The sequence below is a fragment of the Trachinotus anak genome, unplaced genomic scaffold, assembly GCF_046630095.1.
Source record: "Trachinotus anak isolate AG129_WGS33_773 ecotype Australia unplaced genomic scaffold, CSIRO_AGI_Tana_v1 ptg000004l, whole genome shotgun sequence".
NCBI classification, from domain to species: domain Eukaryota; kingdom Metazoa; phylum Chordata; class Actinopteri; order Carangiformes; family Carangidae; genus Trachinotus; species Trachinotus anak.
In genome coordinates this window covers 18,849,878-18,874,398 of record NW_027273855.1, presented here as the reverse complement: position 1 = coordinate 18,874,398, position 24,521 = coordinate 18,849,878, and the positions used below count along the sequence as shown (strand labels likewise).

General features: G+C 44.6%; 1 protein-coding gene across 4 annotated transcripts in view; it reads left to right on the top strand.

Moving 5' to 3' along the window:
- The window catches only part of LOC139620784 (protein bicaudal D homolog 2-like), a 43,621-nt gene extending 20,626 nt beyond the window's left edge, over positions 1-22,995 (top strand). Inside the window, exons 3-12 of one of the 4 annotated variants that reach the window (XM_071476654.1) lie at positions 6,482-6,634; positions 7,556-7,770; positions 7,860-8,106; positions 9,817-10,074; positions 10,218-10,421; positions 10,525-11,073; positions 11,616-11,767; positions 17,072-17,303; positions 18,977-19,070; positions 20,679-22,995. In XM_071476654.1, coding sequence (XP_071332755.1) covers positions 6,482-6,634; positions 7,556-7,770; positions 7,860-8,106; positions 9,817-10,074; positions 10,218-10,421; positions 10,525-11,073; positions 11,616-11,767; positions 17,072-17,303; positions 18,977-19,024 — 2,058 coding nt within the window. In that variant the 3' untranslated portion in view covers positions 19,025-19,070; positions 20,679-22,995. Of the gene's footprint in view, positions 1-6,481; positions 6,635-7,555; positions 7,771-7,859; positions 8,107-9,816; positions 10,075-10,217; positions 10,422-10,524; positions 11,074-11,615; positions 11,768-17,071 lie in introns of all 4 variants that reach the window. The other 3 variants (XM_071476653.1, XM_071476655.1, XM_071476652.1) reach the window with 3 other exon arrangements.
- The last annotated feature ends 1,526 nt before the right edge of the window (positions 22,996-24,521 follow it).

Genomic DNA, 24,521 nt, shown 5'->3' with positions numbered 1-24,521 from the left:
CTGGGTTTCAAATTAGCCCAAAAGCTCAGGCTGTGAGAGGAGGGAAAGGAGGGGGAGGGCGGGCACTAGGAGACGCTGAGAATGGTGCGGAAGAAAGAGAAGGAGGCCTAAAATCCGTTAAAGAAGGAGAAAAGCTTAATGAGAGTTAATTCAGCGCCGATGGTGGATGGCGCTGCTTGTCTTGGACAGCGTGGCTAATCATATTGAGTCAGGAGGGTGACTGAATGACTCAATTTCATCGTGGCATGCAACTGACAGTTGGGCTGTAACTGTTGCCTTTTTTGTTTGTTTGTTTTTTTCCTCCCTGCATATTTACAAGGTTCCTCAGTGAAATAAAGATGTAGTTATGGTGAGAGCTTTCACATACAGCTGAAAGAAGATGGAATTTGACGGTTGAGTCCACAAATCAATCAATAGAAAGGTGTTGCAATTCCACAGATCTGGAAGCTTCACTCGGTGTGAAAAGGCTTTTGTCTCTGTGCAGGCCAGTTCATTCACAACTGTTTAGTTACAGCATTTCAGCTGGTTACATACGTCACATTTAAACCTCCCAGGCAGTTTTCCCATGCCAAAGACTAGAATGTTAGCCCGGAGCACTGATAAGACGTATTTCACTGCCATGATTCAGTCTACAGGATTAAAACCTCCACAAAGAGCCAGTAACATTGTAAGGAGGCGGACTCTAATAGGCATGACTTCATTAAATTCAATCTCATGTCTGGAGAGGAATGTGCCCTCAGTGATGGCTGCCATTATCCTCACAGAATGGGGATTCCCAACGCCCGCCTCTCAGAAAATTATCAAGCAAAGCCAAAGATAGAGACGCTGAGAAATCTTATCAGCACGCTTCAGTCTCGCTGTTCACACTCGCAGAAAATCTCATGTGTTTCCACCTTTAGCATCAGCGCATGAATGCTCGACGCCCCGCCTCTCTCCATCTGCATCATTCAGGATGCAGTGTCGACGTAGTAACTGTCGCCTGCGCTGCATTCAGGAATCAGAGAAATAATTCACTTTTACCCTCACAGGCACATAAATTATGGTTACTGTGGTTTTGTCAATCACCGTAATGGGTTGAACATGATTGGTTTTTCCACCTCATTGACACAATGGCTGGAGCTTAATTGAAGTGCTGCTTCAACTGGCTGGATTGAACACCTGACAGACAACAGAGAGGGAAGGTATCTGCACTGATGGGATGAGTTTAAAAGGTTAGAAGAAGGCAGGGGTGTAAGGTCACTGCGAGGAAGGCCATTGTTGTTGTTGCAATCAGAAGCAATTAAAGTGCACGGCTGCAGTTTGTCAGTGGTGGACCAGCAGGGCAGATGGACATGAGAGCAGAACCTCAGCTGTCACTGCCGTGCTGGGGCTTTACCTTGATTATTCAAAGGTCAGAGTTGAGTGGTAAAGGGATCCAAGGGCACTTGCTCTTTGTTCTCTTATTATCATTTGACGTGAGGCTAATGTAACGGGGCTCCTCCAGAGGGCTCTGGGGTGCTGATGTCGAGCCCCTTATTATTTCTTGTGACATTAATGCCAAGACAGATCACCTCCTGTCCTCTGGTAGTTGGTGGGGGGAAAGGGGGGGACAGTGTGGAAACAAAGATTGAAAAATTGATCTCGAAAGAAAAGGACTAACTGAAATGACAGAGGAATATAATGAGCAGAGGAAGAGAAGAGGTGTGAAAACATGTTCTACAGACATGTGCGACTTCGGTTTCATTGCTACTGCTACCATCACAAATGACTCACAGCCTTCTCTAAACCCTCCAGATGTTATCTGAGGAATCTGCGTCCAGATGTTATCTGATTTTTCTGCTCATAGCACCCAACATACCCAGCTAACTATCTTTTTCAAGCCGTTAGACAGTTAAAAGATTTTCCATTTCGTCCTAATGATGTTTGTCTTTTGGTATCGGCTTTTATGAAGCTCTGAAAATGTGTCGTTCTTGATTTAAGCCCCTGGCACCAAAAAGGTTTTCCACACCAGATCAATGAACCCTGATAAATGAAGAACACGCACACAAACAGTGTGCTGCACATTGACTTCAACTAATGGTTTTAAACATGCTCCTGTGCACATTTCTCCACTTCCATCAAAGTGACCTCGAAATCACTAATTCACTGTTAAGTGCGTGCCGACACACTTTCACCCTGTGGGCTTTTCATCCGTCACACGCTGGGCAAAGTACCAGCAGCCACGAAGTCACAAGGTTCCTTTTCACTTTTTCATTTTTTTAATTGTCTCATTGAAAAGTGTGGCGGTGCTGTCGCTCCCTAATGGAGTCTGGGTAGGCTGAATAGGATGACAGTCGCTCGCAGTAAAGAGGAGGATAAAAGCAGATCTGCTTTCACCTACTTTCTCGGCTCTGACAGCAGCAATAGGCCCCTGAGCTTCATTATTCCTTTGCTCTGTCTAAAGCCATACTGGAGGGGGGTTGAGCTGAACTGCATCTGTGATTCATTTCTCATCTCTGCTGAAAGTCATCCTGAAATCCTTTTGGCTTTGTAGAGTTAGATTTAACAGGGGCTGACGTGACCTTGACATGCTGCAGAGGCTACAGGACATTCAAAGTTGCCCCCCTCCCCTGCAGTCCAAAAGTGCACTCTGGAGCACAATATCACCAGAGATCTACCAGCAGAGGTGAACAAAGCTGTCCCTGCCCTCTTCCTTTTTTATCTGATAGGAAGATATGATGGAACCGAAGCTCAGTATGAAGAAGGAATTCAGCTGTGACTGATACATGCCCTCTAAACGCACACTGACACACTCGCAGGAGGCAGGGGAGGTGGGGGCTGGAAAAATGAGCGCAGTGGTCGTGTTGGTAAAATGGTAAAAAAATGGAGGTCAGTGGTATCAGACAGAGAAGCTGAGATGGGGGTAAAAAAATAAAAATAGTATTGAGCTGGTGTGCACTTGGTGTCCTGTCATTTTTGAGCCCTCTGCACTTTGCAGGGATGGTAAATTAAAAAAAAATCTTCTATGTGTGCATTTTACTGAAGTGCAAAGAGAGCAGGATGGAGAGGGAAATGGAGGTCAGTGGAGTGAGAGTATGAGAGGGATAGAAAAAATATATATATATATTTACTGTGTATTGAGCCTGTCTGTGCTGTTATATCAATAATACAGTATTTTTCCATATAGGAGTCTGGGTCAGCACTCTCTAGGGAACTAAACCAGGGAGTAAGAGCCCAGTAAATATGGATTTTACAGAAATGCAAGCTGGATTCTCTGGAGTTATTAAGCTGCCTTTAACAAAGAATTAAAACATTCCTAATCTACACTTGTGTTAAGCCTGAAACTTTGCCACCGTGGCTTATGAAGTAATGGAGCTATTTCCTATAGAAGTAGAGGTTAGAGCAGCTCAAACACATTGAGAAATTCACTCAGAGCTTTGGTGGGATTTAAGCAGGCTCAGCCCCACTGTGCTGTCAAAAGCAGTTTACTGGTGAAAAAGAAATCTGCACAGTTGAAAGTGAGAGTTCATACAAGTGGAGGAAGCTCTGACCCATAGAAAAGTGCTTGTGACATTTTTGTAGCACTGTTTGTCCAAGAGAGACTTCACTAGAGCAGGAAACCACTGATATGTTTTATTAAGTATATACACATACATGCACTAATCCTCATCATGCCTACCCTGCAAGTTTATGGTATAGTAGTACAACCTGGTGTTTTCACTGCCACCCGCTTTGCATGGAATTGACACATTTGTCTGTATGTGTGTGGTGTGTGGGTGTGTGTAAGCAGCTGTCCAGACATCACCTGGAGTGACAGCAGGCAGGGGGTAATCACCAACCACACACAGTCCTATGGCCATGAAAGGCTTCTCACTGACAAGCTCTCCACTGGTGGCACCTTGAGACAGCCTTTAGATTATCACACCGCAGCATTGAACTAGCCACACACACACACACACACACACACACACACACACAATCATAATTTACATTCCCAGGAGAAGTATGTGTCCCATATGTGATTAAATGTTATTCTCACATTATAGCAGGAGAGCACATGGCCACTGCAACCCCTGGTGAATTTAGTCAGATCAACAAACCCCCGACCCCCCCCCCCCCCCATTCAGTCTCTGAGGGGTTAAGTGTAGCAGAGGATGTGGAAACAAGGTGGAAGGTCGAAACCCTGATATGCATTGTAATCAGATTGGAGGAGGATCTTAATCAGTTTCAGGGGCGGCCTGTATTCATCAGTACCAAACAGCACTGACCCTCCAGCTGAGGCACATCGCCCTGACCGGGAAGAGACCTGAACCACCAGCTGGAACAGCTCTGCAACACCAGAGATTACCGATGAAATCTCTATGAAATAATTCTGTCTACGCTGTTCAATTCTCCAAAGCTGACAGAGTAACCGAATCTGTTAATGTTTTGACTGGTTCCAGCTCTTTTTTTTTTTTTTTTCCCCCCTTTGCGCTTTAATTCAGTTCTCCCTCAGAAGTCAGGACCACTGTATGCAGGCTTAGTGGTAGGACTGATCTGTATTGTAAGCTCATGCATTATTCAGTAATGCACCGACATCATGGCTTTCCCACACCAAACACCCACACTCATTAGACATGCGCAATGCCCTGATGAATATTAATGCGCCTTCAAACGTCAGCTTCAAACCAGCTCTGCACATAGTGATTAATAATTTCACAGAGCAAACAAGCAGCATGTGCGCTTCATCAGCGGGGATTTAGCAACGTAGTGTTTGTCAGTGCATTCTTCTCTCGATGAGCTATAATAAGTGAGTAAATACCAATTACAGAGAACGCAACAAAAACAGATGGGTTATAGTCTCCAGAGTCACTTTAGTTCGATACTTTGAAGCGTGAATTTTTATTATTGAAGCTGTTTAAAGCTATTTTGTAATGCTGTACTCAATTGTGAGTAGTGTGTTAAAAAGGGACATTCAACTTTAATGTAGTCTGGGCACATTACAGATAGAGGGATCAAACCACTGACCGTCTAGTTTCTATCCATCAGGATACCTGTCACCACCAGCTTATTACCCACTCTATTTCAGTGAGTAATATTGCTGATGTTCATTCAGTCTCAAGGCAGTGCTGATATGAGAAATTCTGCAAAATGAAAGCCTCTCGGGATCGACTTCCTGTGGTCGCTGTAAAGATCGGAGAGCAAGGATTGTGACGCGGCCGCATGGTGACAGCATGAGAGGAAGGGGCCACCTGGCAGGGGATTGCAGGGCTAATTGTCCCTCTGGTGTTGCGTTATCTCTGCCAGCTCTTCTCAGAGAAAGACGCATCTCATACATACACACACACACACACACACACACACATACACACATACACACATAGCCACAAACACACACACACACACACACATGCAAATCGTAACCATACTGCTGACCTGTCCACACACACTCTAAAAGTTACATGCTCGCTTGCACACATGAACATTCAAGGTCAGTTCAGACACTGCTGAATACAGAGATCTATTTCACATGCTTTTCCCACCTCTTTCTCACATTACACACACACTCACACACACGTATGTTTGTTGATTCAGTGCAAAAAGAGTGAGAGGCTCACCCTCCTTCTGCAAGTATCACCTTACTTCAGAGCTTTTATCTCCTACTTCTGACAGCCACTGGTTAAGGCCCCTCATCCCCCATCCACCCACCCAAATGTCCTGCGAGACTCTTTTGTTTTGCGATGAGCCACCAGACAGGGCAGCGACAAACCTTGAAAGAAGAGGATGGAGGGTTAAACAGGGCAATGTATCACGCAGTCAGGACACAGGCGGCTCAGCAGGGCTGATCGGATCCTTCTGGCTCTCAGTTAGTGTCAGTATCTACAAGTGGGGGAAGGGCACGTTTCTTAGACTTTTATATAATTAATGATGCCTTTCCTGTTCAGCAGGAGGGACCCTTTTGCCCCTACAGCACATTACGAACACTAGTGGCACCAGTGGCTGGCTTTTAAGTTAACGCACCCGAAATATTGGAAAATTTTAACTGGAAATGGTCAGAATTTCAGATTGATTTCTGAATTCTACAATCCTAATTTGTGCTGATTGGTCCTTGGATCCTCCTCTACAGAGAATCAAACCTAATCTACCTCCTCTTTAGAAAATTAGACTGTTACAGAGCTTCCTGGCCATTGACCTGGCACCATGAGAGAGATAAGTAGGCTTCAGTCTCTTTGGTGCCATCAGAGCTGGCAGGCAAGCACGCTCGTGGGCCCACTGCCCGACGAGACACCTGGCACCTCCCTCTCAGACTCGAACAGGCTCACACACCAAACACACACACGGCCGGTTTGGCCAGATGGGAGCCCTTTCTTATCTCGCGATTTAGAATGTTAAAGAGCCAACGTGACACAAACGGTTACAGTAAAGCAAGAATATCCAATCAATCGCCGTCTCTCCCACACTCAGTCAAGCAAGATTGAAATAGTGGTCACTGACAGCTCTTCCTCTTCTCCCTCTGTTCTGTCTACCTCCTTTGGCGCTGCAGAACAGCCAGATGGTGGAGCTCCAGAGGAATCAGCTGCGGGATGACATCAAGGAGTACAAGTTCCGGGAGGCTCGCCTGCTGCAGGACTACACCGAGCTGGAGGAGGAGAACATCTCGCTGCAGAAGCAGGTCTCCATGCTCAAACAGAGCCAGGTGAGGAGGGAGCAGTACTACAGCTCTCCAAAGTTTGTGCAAAGTGTGAATCATTTAAATGGCAAGAATTGTGGATTTTGCTGTATAAAAATGAGGAGCGATGGGTAGAGGGATGAATGCAGAACAGCCCCTCCTTGGTAAATTTGTCTTGGCTGCTGGTCATCATGATGCATTCCATTAATTAAACTGATAGCTTCAGGCATCTCGTCCAAGTCCTTTTTTTTAAACACACATGTACTGCACACTATCTACAGCATCTCAGTAGCCCTGCAGGCCCTCCTCCTCCCTCACTGATTAGACTGCCAAAAGAAGCATGAGCTCTTTAATATTCAGATTTAATTACGATAATAAAAACATCCTCTGACACAGCGAGGAGATAAGCAGCTTCTTTTGTTTTTCCCAGTGCCTGGAGAGAGGGCTGCCGTCTGATTACGGAAGTGTTTTACATACTCTTTAACAGCTATCATTCTCCAGACCAGAGACTGATGGTACAAAGCACACTTCCTGATTTTATTCAAGTGAACTCAAAGAAAAAAAACATCTAGTTTGCAGATCTGCAAATATAGAACAGAGCTGAATTTCCAAGTAGGATATGTCCATTTGATGCTTGCTTTTATGCCTGAGCCGTTAATTCTCTTTATTGTTTTGGATTGTTTTCTTTATTCATGAGGAGCATGAAACAAAGCGGCTCCTTAGACAACCAGTATAAAAAGGTTTCCCAAATCCAGTCAACTTAGAACTAATTAGAAAGGATTAAATGGATATGTTCTTGATTCAAATTGTCTTGAATAATGTCATTCTTTTTGATCCAGCTGGTTTGCCATACCTGACAGCTCATTTTCACTGGAGCTGCATCTACATAATTTGTTTCTCTGTGAATCCAAAACGCGTTAAAGTGGCTCCTTCTCCTCGTCTGCTCAGGTGGAGTTTGAGGGTTTGAAGCATGAGATCCGTCGTCTGGAGGAGGACACTCAGTTCCTGAACAGCCAGCTGGAGGATGCCATCCGCCTGAAAGAGATCGCTGAGCGCCAGCTAGGGGAGGCCCTGGAGACCATCAAGACTGAGCGCGAGCTGAAGGCTTCCCTGAGGAAAGAGCTCTCCCACTACATGAGCATTGGAGACACTCTGTACCACAGGTAAACAGAACACAAGCAAGGCGCTCTCCAGCTCCAGCACCGTCTGTAACAAACACTAAATCACACCCTGTTCCCTCTTTTTCCCTCAGCCCACTTAGCATCTCTCTGGATGGCCTCAAGTTCAGCGACGATGCCGCCACTGAGCCCAACAACGACGAGGCTCTCCACGGATACGAGAACGGCTTCATCAAACTGGCCAATGCCATCACTGATGACAACCGCGTCTCCACGCCCAAGAAGGAAGAGCTGTTCCATCCTGCGCCCAGCCTCGTGGACGACCTGCTGAGCGAGCTGAACATCTCAGAGATCCAGAAGCTGAAACAGCAGCTGATACAGGTTTGTTCCTAATCACCATGAAAAACATTTTCTGTTAACAGTGCGATCCTCTTTCAGTAAATAACCGTCCATTCTCCAGACAGAGACAGAATCGATAAATTGAAAAGCTGGTTGCTCTTACAGATTGTGATGTAAATGACTCGTGTCAGCAGTTTTTGCATTCGCTTTAGGTGTATTCACTAAAGACAGAATCAATAGCAGACTAGTGAGAATCAAAAGAAATAAAGCACCTCAACTATTCCTCCATATTTTCCTTGATATGAAGAGACTGATGAGATGTTTTTGCTTATTTTCTCATGTAAATATGATATACCAATACTGTGCTGCTCTTAAACCAAACCATATGACAGCAGTGAACACAGAATAAATTAAAACAGCAGGACTACGTATGTAAGTTGAAGGTGTGTCTGAAGGAGTGAGTGAGTCAGTGGAGTGTTTGGTCTAGATCCTGACCCAGCCCACTGCAGGGATCTAAATCCCCTTATAGCAAAGTTAATCCAGGGAGACGCACACACCCTCCAGGCGCGACTGGGCTGCGTATCAACGGGTGGTGGCACCGGAGGACCTGCCATCTGCTTGCTCATCACCCCATGAGTCCAGCGCTATGCCTGATTGGGCACCATGGTTACCAGAAAGTACGGGGAACCTGTGGATAATGATTGTTTAGAGGACTAAGGGATTAAGATTTTTTTTCATCTCCCTTCGTCAAACATAAACACAGTTGCTGGATTAATGTGTGAACTTGAAGTTACCTCGGTGTTGTCCTGCTATGGGCGCCGTTCTGGTTCTCAACCTGACCATTGTAGTGGTGAAGGTGGCGGACTGTGACAAAACCCTGTGTTTGATATGAGCCAGCAGCGTGTCATTCTGCCTGCCAAGTCATTCCAAAGATTCCCACCAGGAATCAGAGCATAGGAAACAAAAAAATTCCTTTGCTCAACCAGCCATGCTCTGTTGCTCTCCTACCTTATATCATGCTATTGATTTTGTCCTTAGTGCTCAATCCCAGACCCACTCTTCAGATATAACCGTATTAGTCCCTGACAATCTATAACAACATCCAGCATGGATTCTGCAGGAGTAGGATGGGCGTCACAAATAATCTTCAATTTTAAAAATGTGAAAAGATCAGTGTCAGCTGTATCGTATTCAAATAATCACATGACAGATGATATGTGATACAAAGGAGAAGCCCTCACTTCAACACTCTCAAACACGCCATCTCTTTTTGAGATTAATCATCATTATATATTCTGCACTAATAAAAAACGCATGCAGATGAGCACGACCATGATGCTTTTATATTATTTACAGATCAGCTTCTGAAATAGCTCAGTGCTTATATCAGCACAGCTGTGTGCATGTGTGTAAGACGACCCACCCGGTGTCTCTGCCAGCACTGAGCTGAACTGAGTCCAGCAAATTGTCAAGGTCATCCTGACTCTGATGCTGGGCTACTGGGCAATGAGCCTTACACAGCCTGGCAGCACAAGCCTGACAGTGGGTAGAGTTACCAGTTGACAGATAATCCACTGATTTAATATGATCTTTTAAGTCCAAAGCAAGAGTCCTTCACACTATCGAGTGACCAAGAAAATAAAGTGTGAAATTACATGTGTGCACCACGTCAAGCAGAGAGTACAGCACTTGGATCCTGGACAGAATATGATGGCGTGTCATCTCTCTTTGTGTGTCCTCATCTCTCCTCAGATGGAGCGTGAGAAGGTCAACCTGCTGTCCACCCTGCAGGACTCCCAGAAGCAGCTCGAGCAGGCTAACGGTGCTCTGTCAGAGCATCAGGAGAAGGTCAACCGCCTCACGGAGAACCTCAACGCCATCCGCAAGCTCCAGGCCAGCAAGGAGCGCCAGTCCGCCTTGGACAACGAGAAAGAACGCGATAGCCACGAAGACGGAGACTACTACGAGGTGGACATCAACGGGCCTGAGATCCTGGAGTGCAAATACAAGGTAAATGTCTTGTGGTAGTTCAGAATGGGTGGCACAAAATATCAGATTAAGCCTTATTTAATCAAGTGAAGTCAGAAAAATTCTAATATCTTACAATACATTTGGGGTCAATTTATCCTCCACAATTGATCTTGCCTTGCTAGGTTGCTGTGTCCGAGGCAGGAGAGCTAAAGGAGGAACTGAAGACTCTGAAAGCAGAATACCAGGCCTGTCAGTCACGTTACGATGAGGAGCGCAACCGCCTGGAGAATGATGTCACAACACTGGGAGAGAAGCTGGCGACTCTGGAGAGGACGAGTCAGACAGAGAGAGAAGAGAAGACTAAGCTAGAGAAGGAGCTGCGCAAGGTGAGATGTTGCGCTCGATACTGACCTTCTACCAAATGCAGGATTTGGTGTTTTTAAGACAAAAAAGTGGGTAAATCATGCATTTTTCTTTGTGTGTCCTCAGTTGAGCGACGTTGCAGGCGAGTCCCAAGGTAGCCTGAGTGTGGCCCAGGACGAGCTAGTCACCTTCAGTGAAGAGCTGGCCACCCTGTACAACCACGTCTGCATGTGCAACAACGAGACACCCAACCGTGTCATGCTCGACTTCTACAAGGAAGGTAAGGGTGGCCGGAGCAGCCCTGAGGGCCGTGGCCGTCGCTCTCCCATCCTGCTCACCAAGGGTCTGTTCCCCGAGCCTGGTAAGACCGACCTGAGCGATGGAGCCCCCTCTCCAGTCTCCTCCCTGCCTTCTCCTGTGTCTGACCACCGCCGCGAGCCTATGAACATCTACAATCTGGTGGCCATCATCAGGGACCAGATCAAACACCTGCAGCTGGCCGTGGACCGCACCACTGAGCTGTCGCGCCAGAGGGTGGCCTCTCTGGAGCTCGGCACTGTGGCCGACAAGGACAAGGAAGCCTGCATGGAGGAGATCCTCAAACTGAAATCCCTGCTCAGCACCAAGAGGGAGCAGATTGCAACCCTGAGGACCGTCTTGAAGGCCAACAAGCAGGTTGGTTGTTCTGTCTTTTATACGGTCAAAACATCTTTTCACCAACTTGGTATCGCTACCAAACATTTGTCAGTTCTCCCCTGAAAGACAGAAACAGAAGAAGAAAGTGGCAGCTATTTCAGGTCTATTCAGCTGTTGCAGCAAATGCATTGCAGACAAGATCCGTAACAAACACAGGTGGAGACAGCAGTGTTATGGTGCCAGCTGCCCACAGTATCTGTGTCTTTAGAACCGTAACCCAGAGACAGAGTGTGTATGCAGTTGCTCTGGTAGCCCTTTAAAGTATGTGTGTGGTTACTCAGTGACCATCAGAACACAAACATGAAAGCCCCTCATAAACCACACACCTATGGTTTTTAAAACAGCAACTTAACAATAACAGCTTAAAACAGGCCACATGGCTACCTTAATGACTTACATGTGACAGAAAAAAATAGGTCATGTGGTCCATATTAACAGAGGTAGACAGCTTTGAGACAGGCAATACATCCCCGACATCGTCCAGCTGCTCTGACCCTTTTGTTCTTCTTGCCCACCCACAGACAGCTGAAGTTGCTCTGACCAATCTGAAGAGCAAGTACGAGAACGAAAAGGCCATGGTGACCGAGACCATGATGAAACTGAGGAACGAGCTCAAAGCCCTGAAGGAGGACGCTGCCACCTTCTCCTCTCTCCGAGCTATGTTCGCCACACGGTAAGGAACTGAGCCACCACCTGCTGTGTGGACATTGCCAAAGAAACAAAATCTGTTTGACTCATCCTGATGTGAGCCAGTCAGGACACAAGCATTTCTCTGACATACATTTCAAACCTCACAAAACATTTGCCCTCATAGTATTTCCAGAAGAAATTGCTATATAAGCAGTCTTTGTTGTTTGTTGGTCTGGCATGAATCCCAACCGTGACTAAATGCTGCACTACTATAGCCGTTATCTTGTGGAGGCAGTGCTAACACAGCAGACTTTGTGCTATTGCACCATACAAAGACCATACACAATATAAGCAGGTAATATAAAGACTAGATTACCATCATAATATAATCCGTGTTTACCTTATGTTGGCTGTATTATTGTCACATGACATTTTTAAGGAGGATATTGTTTGTTTGGGGGAATTCTAGCAGCACTGACACCGACTGTGGAGCACAGAAGGTATCTAATCTGGGTATCATTTAAATATGTCACTTAAGTAGTGTTTTTAACCAGTGTGTGTATGTGGTGTGTGTGTGTGTGTGTGTGTGTGTGTGTGTGTGTGTGTGTGTGTATCAGATGGGCTGACACACTCACTAATCTTTTCTGATTCCGAAGACAAGCCGGTCAAAGGTTCTGCACTTAATCCCACCTCAGTTTGGTCTGGATTACACATTCACCCCTAAACACACAGTAGCCTAAGTGCTCATGCACAGATTGTTTGTGCGTGTGCATGAATATTGAGAAAGGTAAGAATATGAGTGGTTGTGCACTTGTAGGGGCACTTGTATGTAATTTTAGATGGACCCATTTTTAGTGACTCCACATTGGATGCACAACTCGCTTTCTGAGTTGCTCTTCCTCTTTTTTCTCTTACCATTTTGACGTCCACTTGTCTCGTGAATATCAGCACTGGTCCAGATGGTCTGCGCTGAGATGCTGAGACAGTCTCTCCCTTCTGCATTTAAGACTCCTCCGCAATCCACAGCAAAGCTCAAGCTGTGCAGAGGGAGGAGAGGTGGAGGAGGAGGAGGAGGGTGGGGATGGTATTATAGAATGAAGGTTACAGAGGCTGCAGGGAATGTGTGGGCAGCCCAGCACCCCTCTGCTCACCCCTGCAGTAATTCAATACCTAAGTGAAGTGTGCTCGCTGAAGTAACTCCATATACCTGCAGTGGCTAATCAATTAGCAACAGGAGGAAAACTCCTCTGTCTGCTTTCTGTGGCTTTGTGGCGCATTGCAGAGCCAGATGGTTCGAGGACGTAGGTGTAATGCTAAACTATTTGGACCAAAGGCAACAAGGGCGAACAGAGAACCAGATTTTGCTCCCACTAATGACTTGATTTTTTTTTCACACAAGGGGCCCATGAGTTGTATCACTTGTCACTGTTATAGCAGTGTAGTGAAAGTGTGAGATCTTATATACGGAGAAGAAGCAGAGCCATTGAGAAGTGTCTGTTTCCTTAAGCCTGTTTTGCTGGAGGGCTTTAAGATATTGACAACACATTAGAGCTTGCTGTTTATGGCCTGTGTTTTCGTCCCCACGCACAAAAACACCTCCCCTGATGATGATGATCTTGAGGCTCCAACCCCAGTAGTCTGTCACTGTTCTGGAGCCTATACATGAATAACTTTCAGTGTGTTTATGGGATTCATGTATTGGTATGTAAATTCCATCCTATACGGCACAGAGTTAGGTCAGGGAGCTCTTTGAGAGGCTGGGGGACTCGCCTGAGAGAAGTTTCCCACACTCCCCCCACTTTTGTGTGTCTCCCCCCCTTCCTCATCGCCAAACACCCGGTTCTCTAGTCATCTGGAAAAGAAAGAGAGGAAGGGGGCAGGCTTTCAGTTAAAGCCCACTACAGGAGCCTAATTTGACAGTCTTCTTTTTTTTTTTTTCATGGTAATCACCACTCGACAAAGTTTGTAAAGGTGGATTTCTGAGATGTGGAAAACCCTCAGATACAAATGTGTGGTCTCTGACAAAGGGGAAGAGTGGAATTGAAAGAATGTGTAGGTTTTTGTCTGAGCCTCATGCTGCAGCCTGTGCCTGCCTTATACATGAGAGTTACTTGAGATTTTTTAAAGTCTATTTCTTTCTGTGAGAATTTTCATGTTTTTCAAGTGTGTGTATGTGCCTCTCTTTGTGTCCCTGTGTGTGTGAGTGTGTGTGCCTCTGCAGCTGCAGTCTCCGGTGTCATGTTAACAGTAAGATCCTGCCTCTCACATTCCTGAGACATGCCTCGACATGCTCTCAGCTCTTGCTCATACTGATTAACAGTCAAACCATTAGCCCCAGTCACGTTTTCTCCTCAAACATCCAAGCTCAGTTGTCCTGCTGTTCTGCTCTTAGTATTTTGTCTCCATCGTTGTGCCTTTCCATTCTGTTCCTACCTTCTCCCTCCTGCTCTCTCTCTGATATCCATCCCACCATGACCAATCAAGCTCCAGACAAGACCACAGTGGAGGAGGTTGTCTGTGTGTGTGTGTGTGTGTGTGTGTGCTATGACTGCAATAGTGATTATGAACCATGTCTACGTGAATGTTGCAATAGTTGGTGTTTCCTTATGCGGCCATGAATGCCATTGACTACAGTAAATCATCACAGCAATATGCAGATAAAGTGCCTGTGTGTCAAAGTGAATATGACGACTGTTCATCCTCAAAAGACCAGCAGCCGCCTCTCGGCCCCCCTCAGCCATTGTGACACCTCACCCCATCAGCACCCCAAAAAGGCTCCTATTGTATCCCTCCACTCCCTAGAATAGACTTCTCTGTTTTTTTCCCGGGAAAAATGCACGCCCTCTCACCCCCCATGCAAGAGCGGCTGAACCGTCTGAAGGCGCACCAGGCCCCCCCCCTCCTGGGTCGTCCCCCCCATCTCATACTGGGTTTAATGAAGCAGCACTGATCCCTATTGTCTGGGTGTGTGGCCCACTGGGAATCAAACTGCATACACAAGAGGGGAGGGTATGGTTTATGTTTGTATGGTGGTCTGGCAAGGCCAGAGTTCACATGGCGCACAACCACGTGCAGCGCAACACAAAACAAAAACATCTGCGGTTAGAAATGTTTTTGGTCCTAGACTCTGCCTTCAAGACTTATTAGATTATTTTATTCATTAAAATGAGAACCTAATTCACAGGTTGGTTTAAACACTTCAGCTTGTTCATAATGCAGTTTGCCTGTTAGAGTAAATTTCCAAAAATAAGTGACCATATCTTTAAACAAGACAGGCTTAGGACTGCGGGGACGACTATCATGAGATAACACCAGAAGAAAGAAACTAATCAAAACTAGTTTATTTTCTTTGGAAATGGGTGGAATAATCTCATCCTGCAGACAGATGTTTTGTTTATACTGATAAATATGATTTTAAATTATATATATATGGAGTTAAATTATATATAAGATGGAGATTTTTTTGTTTGTTTTTACAGTGCAACAGTTCAAGCAGTGACTAACCACTGACCAAACAATAACAGATCTAACATGCTCACTGGGAAAGTGACAGTTATGGCTTACAGACGTTGGAATACAATGGATGAATTACATGACATAAGTAACATTTCTGCATTCTTGTGGTTTCTCAGTGGCTATAGGAGTTTGCAGACTGTCACCAGAGGTTGGGGTGTTCCCAAATACAGTTAATATTTTAATAGTAGATGCATAAAAGGGAGTAGGGTGAGGCTACCTGCCAGTGAAATTATGTGTTAATAGTTTTGGTGCTGCACAGTTGGAGGATAAGGCGATGCTTGCTTGTTTAACATATCCAGCCCCTCCCCTCGTAGAGGTGTGTCAGTCATTACTGAAGAATGTCACTGCTATTGCTTTGTCAGCAACACAGAAAGTAGAGGTGAACAAGATGGGGAGAGAGAAAGTTACGGACACAGGCAGACAGATGCAGACAGCAGCGAGGAAGCAATGCAGGGGGGAAAAAAAGCTTAAGAGGCAAGATAAGAGCCAGGAGAGAGGACGTGATTGTGATTGAGATGAGTGAGAGAGCAAGGTAATGAAAAGGGGGAAAAAAAGGTCGGCGTAGGAGAAAAGGATGAAAATGAAAGGTGAGCATGACAGCAGATGGAGCATGGAGATATGAAGCCCCCACCCACCCACCTCAAAATCCCTTTTGGTGACCCAGTTTTATACTTGTCCAGTCTTAGAAACACACACACACACACACACACACACACACACACACACAAGGGCACAGGGAGGCAGGTGATAATGCCGCAGTGCAGCACTCAGTAAAATGGAGCGGCAGGTAGACAGATTTCGTACTGCGTGCTGTTGCACACATACGGGAGATAGAGGAGACGCACAGAAGTGATGCAGTCTCACTCCAACTGGAAAAGTGGAGATCAGGTGTTACCAGCTAGAGCTCAGAGCAATAAACCGCATTCCTCCTTTTTCTCCCCTCTCTGACTCCCCTCCTCAGTCTGTTCCGCAGGTGACGCAGAAAGGATCCTCTCAGTCACCCCGAGGTTAATGCTTTCATCCTTTGTGTGTGTGTGATCTATTCTTAACTTTCACCACACATACACTCCTCTCATTATTCAGAGAAGCTGTAACCTACACTGAGATGAGATGAGTACCCGGAGATGTCTTACCTGCAGCAGCCATATAAACCCCCAAAGCGTGGCTTTGCATATCATTTTTGAAAGTATATAAAGAATTGTAAAGAAACTGAAAGGTCGAGATTGGTTTTGAAAGGTAGACTTTATCATTTTTGAAGGAGGGAGTTTGAGTACTCAGTTAAGACAGACATTCCCAAGTGATGGCACCAGAAGTTTATTTTCCAGAAAAAGTCAAAATGACATTTTGATGTTGAAATGATAAACATTTTAGTTGCTCAAGTTTGCTGAAGGGCCCTGAAATGGCTGATGAAATCTTTTAATAATGCAGCAGCTCTTCTGTGGCGTCACATCTGTACTGTGCGGCTCCACAGCTCCACCTGGTGGTGGCAAAAACACTGTGCAACCAGGGGAAAGGTCATGATCAGAGTGCTTTAAATTCAGTGGTTTAAATCTTCATGAGTATTGGTGTCAGTATCTGAAACATGCAGTTGATGTATGTGTGTGATGACAATTGTTTTGCAGTAGCTTTAATGCAAATATTTTAAAAAAGCCAACAAATTCTTTTCTCCATTGATTCGAGGACTGTTCTATATTATCAGAAGTAGCAGTGCCTCCTGGTGGTACGACACTGGAAATTACTGTTGGTGCAGAAACATCTTGTTGATATGCTTCAGTGCCAGTTTAAAGTGACTTCTGACTTCTGCAGCTTTCTCTCCGTGTGTCTCTTGCAGTTGTGACGAGTATGTGACCCAGCTGGATGAGATGCAGAGGCAGCTCGCTGCAGCAGAGGATGAGAAGAAGACCCTCAACTCTCTGCTGCGCATGGCTATCCAGCAGAAGCTGGCCCTGACACAGCGCCTGGAGGACCTGGAGTTTGACCACGAGCAGACCCGCCGGGGAGGCACCGCCGGCCGGGCTAAGGCCCGCAGCAAGGCAACCACTGGCACCGCCAACAACCCCCACGTAAGTCAGAGTCTCACCTGCTCTGGCTCCGGCCGACCAGAGCACAACAATGCTATGCCCAATGGCATTATGGGAGGCCCCGTGGTGTTTTGCAGCGAGAAGTACAAGATCTACTGCGACTGAGGCGGCTGAGAAGTTTGCAAGGGACTGCTGTGTACAGAGGGGAGGGGGCCAACGGGCCAAACCCTCCCTGCCTTAGTGTTAAAGAGCCCCACTCGCTCGCTTAGCTCCCTGGCCAGCCTGCGCTCCTCTAGGGACTGCTGTGTGACTAACCGGCTGCTTGTGTGTGCTAGTGTAAACGCTTAGGGGAATGCAGATGTATGTACAGTGTGCACTAGACGTTTGGACTGTAGTAGACATATATGGCATGTGGATAATAAGGCCCCGGTTATATTGGGGGTTTTGTGGATATTATGGAGTGTCTATTCTTTCCGCTGTCATGGTGCTGTACGTATGATGTAAAAGGTGGCAGCTTCTGTGCTTGTTTGTTCTGCCCCCCTGAGTGTATTGCCTGGTAACAGTAACACATTGTAGGGGTGGGGACTTTTGAAGAGGATGTCAATCTGACGCTCTTGTATCTAAATATGACATCCTCTGCTCTTCAGCTCGTCTGTTGGCATTGGTGCTCCTTTAAAAAAAAAAAAAAAAGCCCCCCTTCTCTCCCTTGCCTCTCCGTCCTGGTCCCCCAGGACTGACCTGTGTCCAGCAGCCCACTGTCTAATCAGGTCACTCTTAAATGTTTACAAGAAGAAAAAGGAACTAAAATATGCAATCTCCCTCTGCTGTCTTGCAAGGGGAGCACAGTGTGATTCTACACAGAAATTCAAAACTCAGAAGTGGGTTTTATGATGGAATTGTTCGGGCGGAAAAGGAGCACCTGTGACCACAGGTGTTTATTTCAGGATCATTTTAAAGCTGTGATTCTAGCACACCAATACAATAGGGTCTGTAGATTCGCATGGCTTTGCAGCTAAAAATGCTTATGAGCTTTTTAACTGTTTTTCTGTTGTCGGGTGTGTGGTACAAGACAAACTGATGTACTACAGGGCTCTACATTGTTAGAAGAGGAGTTATTCGGTGTCTGGTGAGATACAGGAGGGCTATCTATTCCATGTGACCCATTATGTTGCGATGGATTCTTTCAGAGCCATATTATAAGAGAGAAAGAAAGTTGGACAAATCGATCTCCATACCCAAATTAAGTGCACTTCAGCATAGGTGCCTCAGGTTCCTACTTCTGCTTAAAAATGGATATAATGATTACTGTGAACAGAGATACAATATAGTTTTGATCAAAGAAGATTTTTTAAATGTGGAGCAAATCCTAGAAAGAGCACAAATCAAAAAGGCACCAACATCCGGACAAAATCTGCGAACAAAACCAACCGACCGCTTGGCAAAAGTGCCTGTCGACTCAAACACTTGATATATTTATCTATCTGTTGATGTAAAGCCCTGTCCTTGTGTCTCATCTTGAGCTGTTCTTTTTCTTCCCCCCCCCCCCCCCCCCCCCCCCCCCCCCCCCCAACCCCCATCATCCTCTGTCCCCTTTCTCAATTTTTGGGAGATCACTCAGATAATTTCTGTGTGGTTATATGGCCGAAAACTCTTTTCCTCATGTCTCTAATCTGTGTCTTGTCGCTCTGTCGCCATAACGACCTTCTCTCTTGTAGATTGTCAGCAGCTTGCTCCCCCAGCATCACCACTCACCCTTTAACTAGAATGAGGAATTGTGGGGAAAATTGCCCTCTGAATATTATTCGTCAGGTAACGTCCTCATGTATGTTGTGTTCCCGATTTTTGCCTGTGTGTACATCAGCGTTGAAGTGAAAGGGCCCTCATGTGTGTATTATTATGTTTTGAACCTTTGCAGATGGAGGGTTGCTCATTTCTTTTTCTTTGTTGTATGATGTGTGAGAACAAAGCGACGTACTGTTTTAGTATCCACAATAGCTTTAACCCCTCGCCAAGCTAGCGTTACGCAAATAGGAAAAAATATAAGTGGGGCTTGTGTTTAATAAATCCATGTACTGCTTGTGGATCATAGACACGTTAGCTTTATGATGCTAAAAGCAGGGTTGATGTGAGGAAATCCTGCAAGATTTCTCAAATTATGACTTTTCTACTTCTACTAAGCTATATATTAAACTCTATATTCTTAATATGATCATGTTCAGGTTATAATCTTGCAGGATCCTACTACAGTATTCCTTCCTCTCATATATAAAGAGGGGACTACATTTATTCCTTCTGAAAACGGAACAAGGTCAGCAGTCAACCCTGCTTTAATGTGCATCTATAAGCCACAGCACACAGCATGGAGACAAGGTTATCGTACACGTTAGTGAAAAAGAACAAAAAAAAAAAGCAACCTCCTTAGAGGTCAATCACTTTTACGTTTGAGATTCACTTAACTTACAGGTGCGATATATTCTGTTTCTATCAGTTTGCGCTGACAGAGAAAAGGTTTGAGGAGTAGAGGAAGGAGAACTACTCTTGTTGTAAACCAGCTCCTGAGAGAGGAGATAAGAAAGCTAGACATGCTGGTGAGGAAAACCAGATGTCTGGCTGAGAGCTGACTGTGGAGAAATGAGTCCAGGGGTTTCCTGGGGGGGGGGGGGGACTCCTGGTAATTTTCGGAGGAAGAATTAAAAAAAAAAAACAAAACAGAAGACTAGTTGCTCAATCAACCAGAGGACATTGATTCAAATTAGTTGAGCCCCTAAACCTTCCCCTTGTACAGGCTCAGTGGAATCACTGAGCAGGATGTGACTGTAATTAGAGCCCCCTCTCCCTAGATAGATGAATTCCCACTTTGCTCCGTCTAGTTTGAAATCAATGTCTGGCTTAGCTGGTGTCATAACAGCATGCCACCTAAAAAGCTCCTCCTACCTCTGCTTGCAGGCTCCTCCCACTCCACCTTTAAGTTTTACTACACATGATGCATCGAGTTTCTGATTTCTTGTAAGCCTGCATGTCAAAAACCCATTATCCATTTTTCATTAACTTGCATGGCATATGAGAAAGACCCATCTCCTTTGACCTGGGTGGTGGGATGTGGCTTCAACCCTGTCCTATGAATGAAAGGTCATGGTACTCATGAGTCATTGGCTTCCTAACTGCACGCGCAGGATAATTTGTGGTGAATGTGCTTTCACATCAGCTCCTCAGAAATATAATGTTGATGTGACAGAAAAGCTCCTGACATAACATCAGCTGCCTCAGGGCTCCTAACATTGGCTTCTGTTGCTTTGACTAACTATAGCCGCCGTTTACTTTGCCTGTGTGAACTCAGCTGCTGACCATGTTAACAGTCGCTCTAAGATTGACCAATAATGCTAATGCTGATCATTTGTTTGTTTCTCCATTTTGCAGTAAATTACAGTAGCTCTGCGCGGATGATGACACAAGGTCCGACACAAGGTCCATTCTCGCAGCTGATTGAGTTCGCCGAAAAGATTTAGCACTGTAGGCTATTTGGACATGAAGACAAAAAAATAGCCACAACAGCAAAACATAAGAGAAAATGCTAAATAAAAACACGGATTTTTAAGTCAGATCAAGTCCTTCCTTTTCCTTTTGAACACTAAAAAGTGATGCATATTACACTTGCTCTCACCTTTGCGTGCTGCTGCTGGAAGCCAATTTCTCACAGGTCCCATGGAAGTGATCGACATTCTGAAACGGTGTTTGTGATTGGCTTATATAACCCTCCAATGAGAGGCCAGGGGAGATGGGTTTTATTTTTCTCAATGTCAATCAACAAGCTTTTTTTTTGTCGTTTTAGTTTATTGTTTTCTTAATCTGTGCACTTTCATTATATAGGATTATAACAGACTATTATTAACCTATAGGAAAGCGTGGTAGTACTATGGTTTGTGAGTTATTCAGTATAGGTATAAGACTATAGGATTATACGTCCTCCTGAATCACCTGATTTTTAAGAGACAATTTGCTCCAGTAAGGGCTTCACAAACCACAGACCTACTATTACGACTTTATCCTCAAGATTTTATCCATCGAATAATCATTCTTAATTGTTTTTGTTACATCATATGTTATGCTGTTGGATTTCTTTTATGTTTGTTCTACTGCCATGTTCTATACAAAAAATCCAGGGTGATCAAATTCTGGGGTTTTTTCATGTATTTATTATTCCTAGGAATAGTTCAAAATAACACAATGAAACTTGACAACGCCCTGACTCAGATAGGTAAGTTGTGTTTTGGGAAAAATTTGAGTGATGTGATATGCTTTTCCTAGCTTCTTACCGAGGGTGTTCCACTGAAACGGGATCACTGACTTTCAGAATTCTCTGCAAGTGCAACGATTAAATTCCAAATTGGAATTGTTTCATTCTCTCTTCGTTTATCGTGCCAAATCTTGGTACACCATTTAGGTTGAAAAGAATTAAGACTTGGAAAGAAGACAAGCCGCCACTGAGAAAGGCGTAATTCGGGCCATGGCTCTCCATGCAAGCGCCGGGGTTTTGTTTTTGGTTTGTTCAGTTCTTCGTTTCTGACCAGTAGTGCCTTTCATTGTTTCAAGGGAGAATCTTAGACTAGTGTTTTATGTTTTCTTTTTTTATAGGTGAGGACTTTGGGTTCAAAATGACTGTGAGCAGCAATAAGTGCAAAGGGAATGTCCACCCTTTCTGCATGAGTGAGATAGTTTTAAAATTAGCTCAATGAAACTGAAATTGTATTGAATTCTGCGGGTCAGTGATCCACTCAATAAATTCAGGGGTATTAAGAAAAGGTTGTTTTTTTTATCAAACTTTGGGAACCAAAAGAAATCCCTTTGGCCTCCTGTTATTGAACAAAATGCTCCAAGCATCTGTAATGTGTTGGGGTAGATCAGTGTACTATTGGAAACATCTACGTATTTCTAGCTATGTTTGGTGAAGGTAATGTGATATCAATAGTATTGTTGAAAAAATGTGCAGAGAGCGCATTTTACCTTTCTTTTTGTCCAATTTGAGGTTTCTTTGTTGTTTTTTTTTATTATTATTATTCTTGAATTATTTTTTTTTTTTACATCATCTTTGAGCATTATGTTTTCAGGAAACAGAAAACAAAATAAGCATCAACAAGCTTGAATAGTGCCATTATAGCCAATGCTTGTTTGTTGAGGCGTTAAAGTTACCAATACGGACAAGAAGCTGAAAAAAATAAAGTGCAATTCAGATACAGTTTTACATTTAAAAAAGAAAAGGTTTTCTGTTTGCTGGAAGCGAAAGCATTGTGATAATAAAATTAGCTGTGCAAACTTTATATTGTCATATTGTGTTTCAGTATTGATCCATAATGAGAGTTTGATATCTTTATATGAAATAACGACTTCACCTGTATGTTGGTATTTATTTGAATTGTCATGCAGTACTGTATTCTTATCAATAATGTGCATTATGATTAGTGGCATATTGATTACAGCTAAATGTCATATGCATGTTTCTCAGTCATGGGACCTTTACACAGAGTTGAAAACAAACATGTAAACTTGTCATGGTATTAAAAAAAAACAAAACAAAACGGGGAGGGGAAAAAAAAAGAAAAGACAAGAGTTAAGTCTGATGTATTACTGCTGAACTAATCCTATGAAAGTGTTTTGTTTGTTTTCCAGTAGAGAGGTGGTATGTCTGTGTAAAGGTAGTCATACTGGCTAAAATCAATAAATGTGACTTAAGTTCCAAGGCGTTTCAGTGTTGTTATTTATGACTCCTCAACAGCAGCCGCAGCACATGAAGGGTTAACCAGAGAAGTATATCTGCAGCCCTGGTGTCTCCTCAGAGTGTTCCCAGCTGGAAGCGAGGGGCAGGGGAACTTCCCAGCTGTCTGAGCAGCTCCAGGACATGATCACATTTCACACAATGCACAAAAACACTTCCCCCCTCCAACCCTTCTTTCTCTCCCTGTCTTTTCTCTGCTGTCTCGCTTAAACCTTGCTCCTCCCTCCCCCGCCTCGGCCTTTCTCCATTTCCCATTTCTACTCCTTTCCTCCCCACTCCCTGCCTTCTGGAGATACGCCCACACACTCAGAGCCAGTTTCTGTTGACCTTTGGTACACCCAGCACTTCCTGTCCAGGCTCTGGAGGCCGGCGCTCTGCCCAATTAATACTGCAGTGATTTACTTTGCAGAGATTTAAAATGCAGGAGAAATGCTGTCGGCCTGTTTCAAAAACAACCCATACTGAAATTCATATTCATAATTCCTGGTTCTGAGAAAGCCATCATTTGCATTAACTGGTGTTTACTTGCCAGACTAAGAGAAACTTTGCGAGTTCAACATCAAATTCAATTCCTTTACTCACAAAGAACTATCTGCTGTGGCGGAAAGCAATGCCAAGTGTTCACCAGTCTCTATCACATCTTTTCTTCTCCTGAAGTTAGCATGCTAACCAGCTAGCTCTGGCCTATCTCATCACTTTCTGATAGCAACTCATTGTAATCTCCAATCTGCCCTGAAGACGTAGCGCTGTTTACCTCTTGTCTTGTAAACTCAATGATGGTTGAAGCTCTTGTCAAGCATCAGTCAGCACCACCCGCTTCTGGCAAGAAGCTACATTTAGCAGCAAAGAAAACTTACAAATGGTGCCTATAAGTGAATGCACAATTACTGTTTTTAAAATGTGCTTACAAACACACATTAAACAGCATTTCAGTTATAGTAATGAGAAAACTTGAATATACCTGGAATCAGTTTCGTTAATGATCATGTCACTGCTGTGATTTAGCGCAGTAAGACCAGTTGCTTCCATTTAACATATGCCACGCTGATTGAATTTGAATGTCAGAGTATTAATGAAAGCCAGAGGGAAGAGGTCAATTCACTGACAACCAATGACATCACTGTAGCAACAGAGGATCCTTTGTTGGTGCCAGTTGCCTCTTATATCCTCCCCACCCAGGGCTCGACTGGCAGAGGAAATATGGGTCAGTGGGATTTATTCCATGGCATCAGTCCTGCTCTATTAATATGCAGGTGCTGTGATTATACTCAGGAAGGAGGATGGTTCATACAGCAGAGCAGCTGTTTCACATCTCAGCTGATGCATTATTAAAGTTCACCACTTGGGGTCCCCATACAACAGTGGTTGATGTCTTCAAGAGCCGCTTGAGTCCACACAATAAGTTACCTTAAGGTCGAGCTTTGGCCTGAAAGAGAGAGGCAGAATGTGTTTGCATGTACAAAGAGTCCTCTTTATGTGCATCAGCCAGC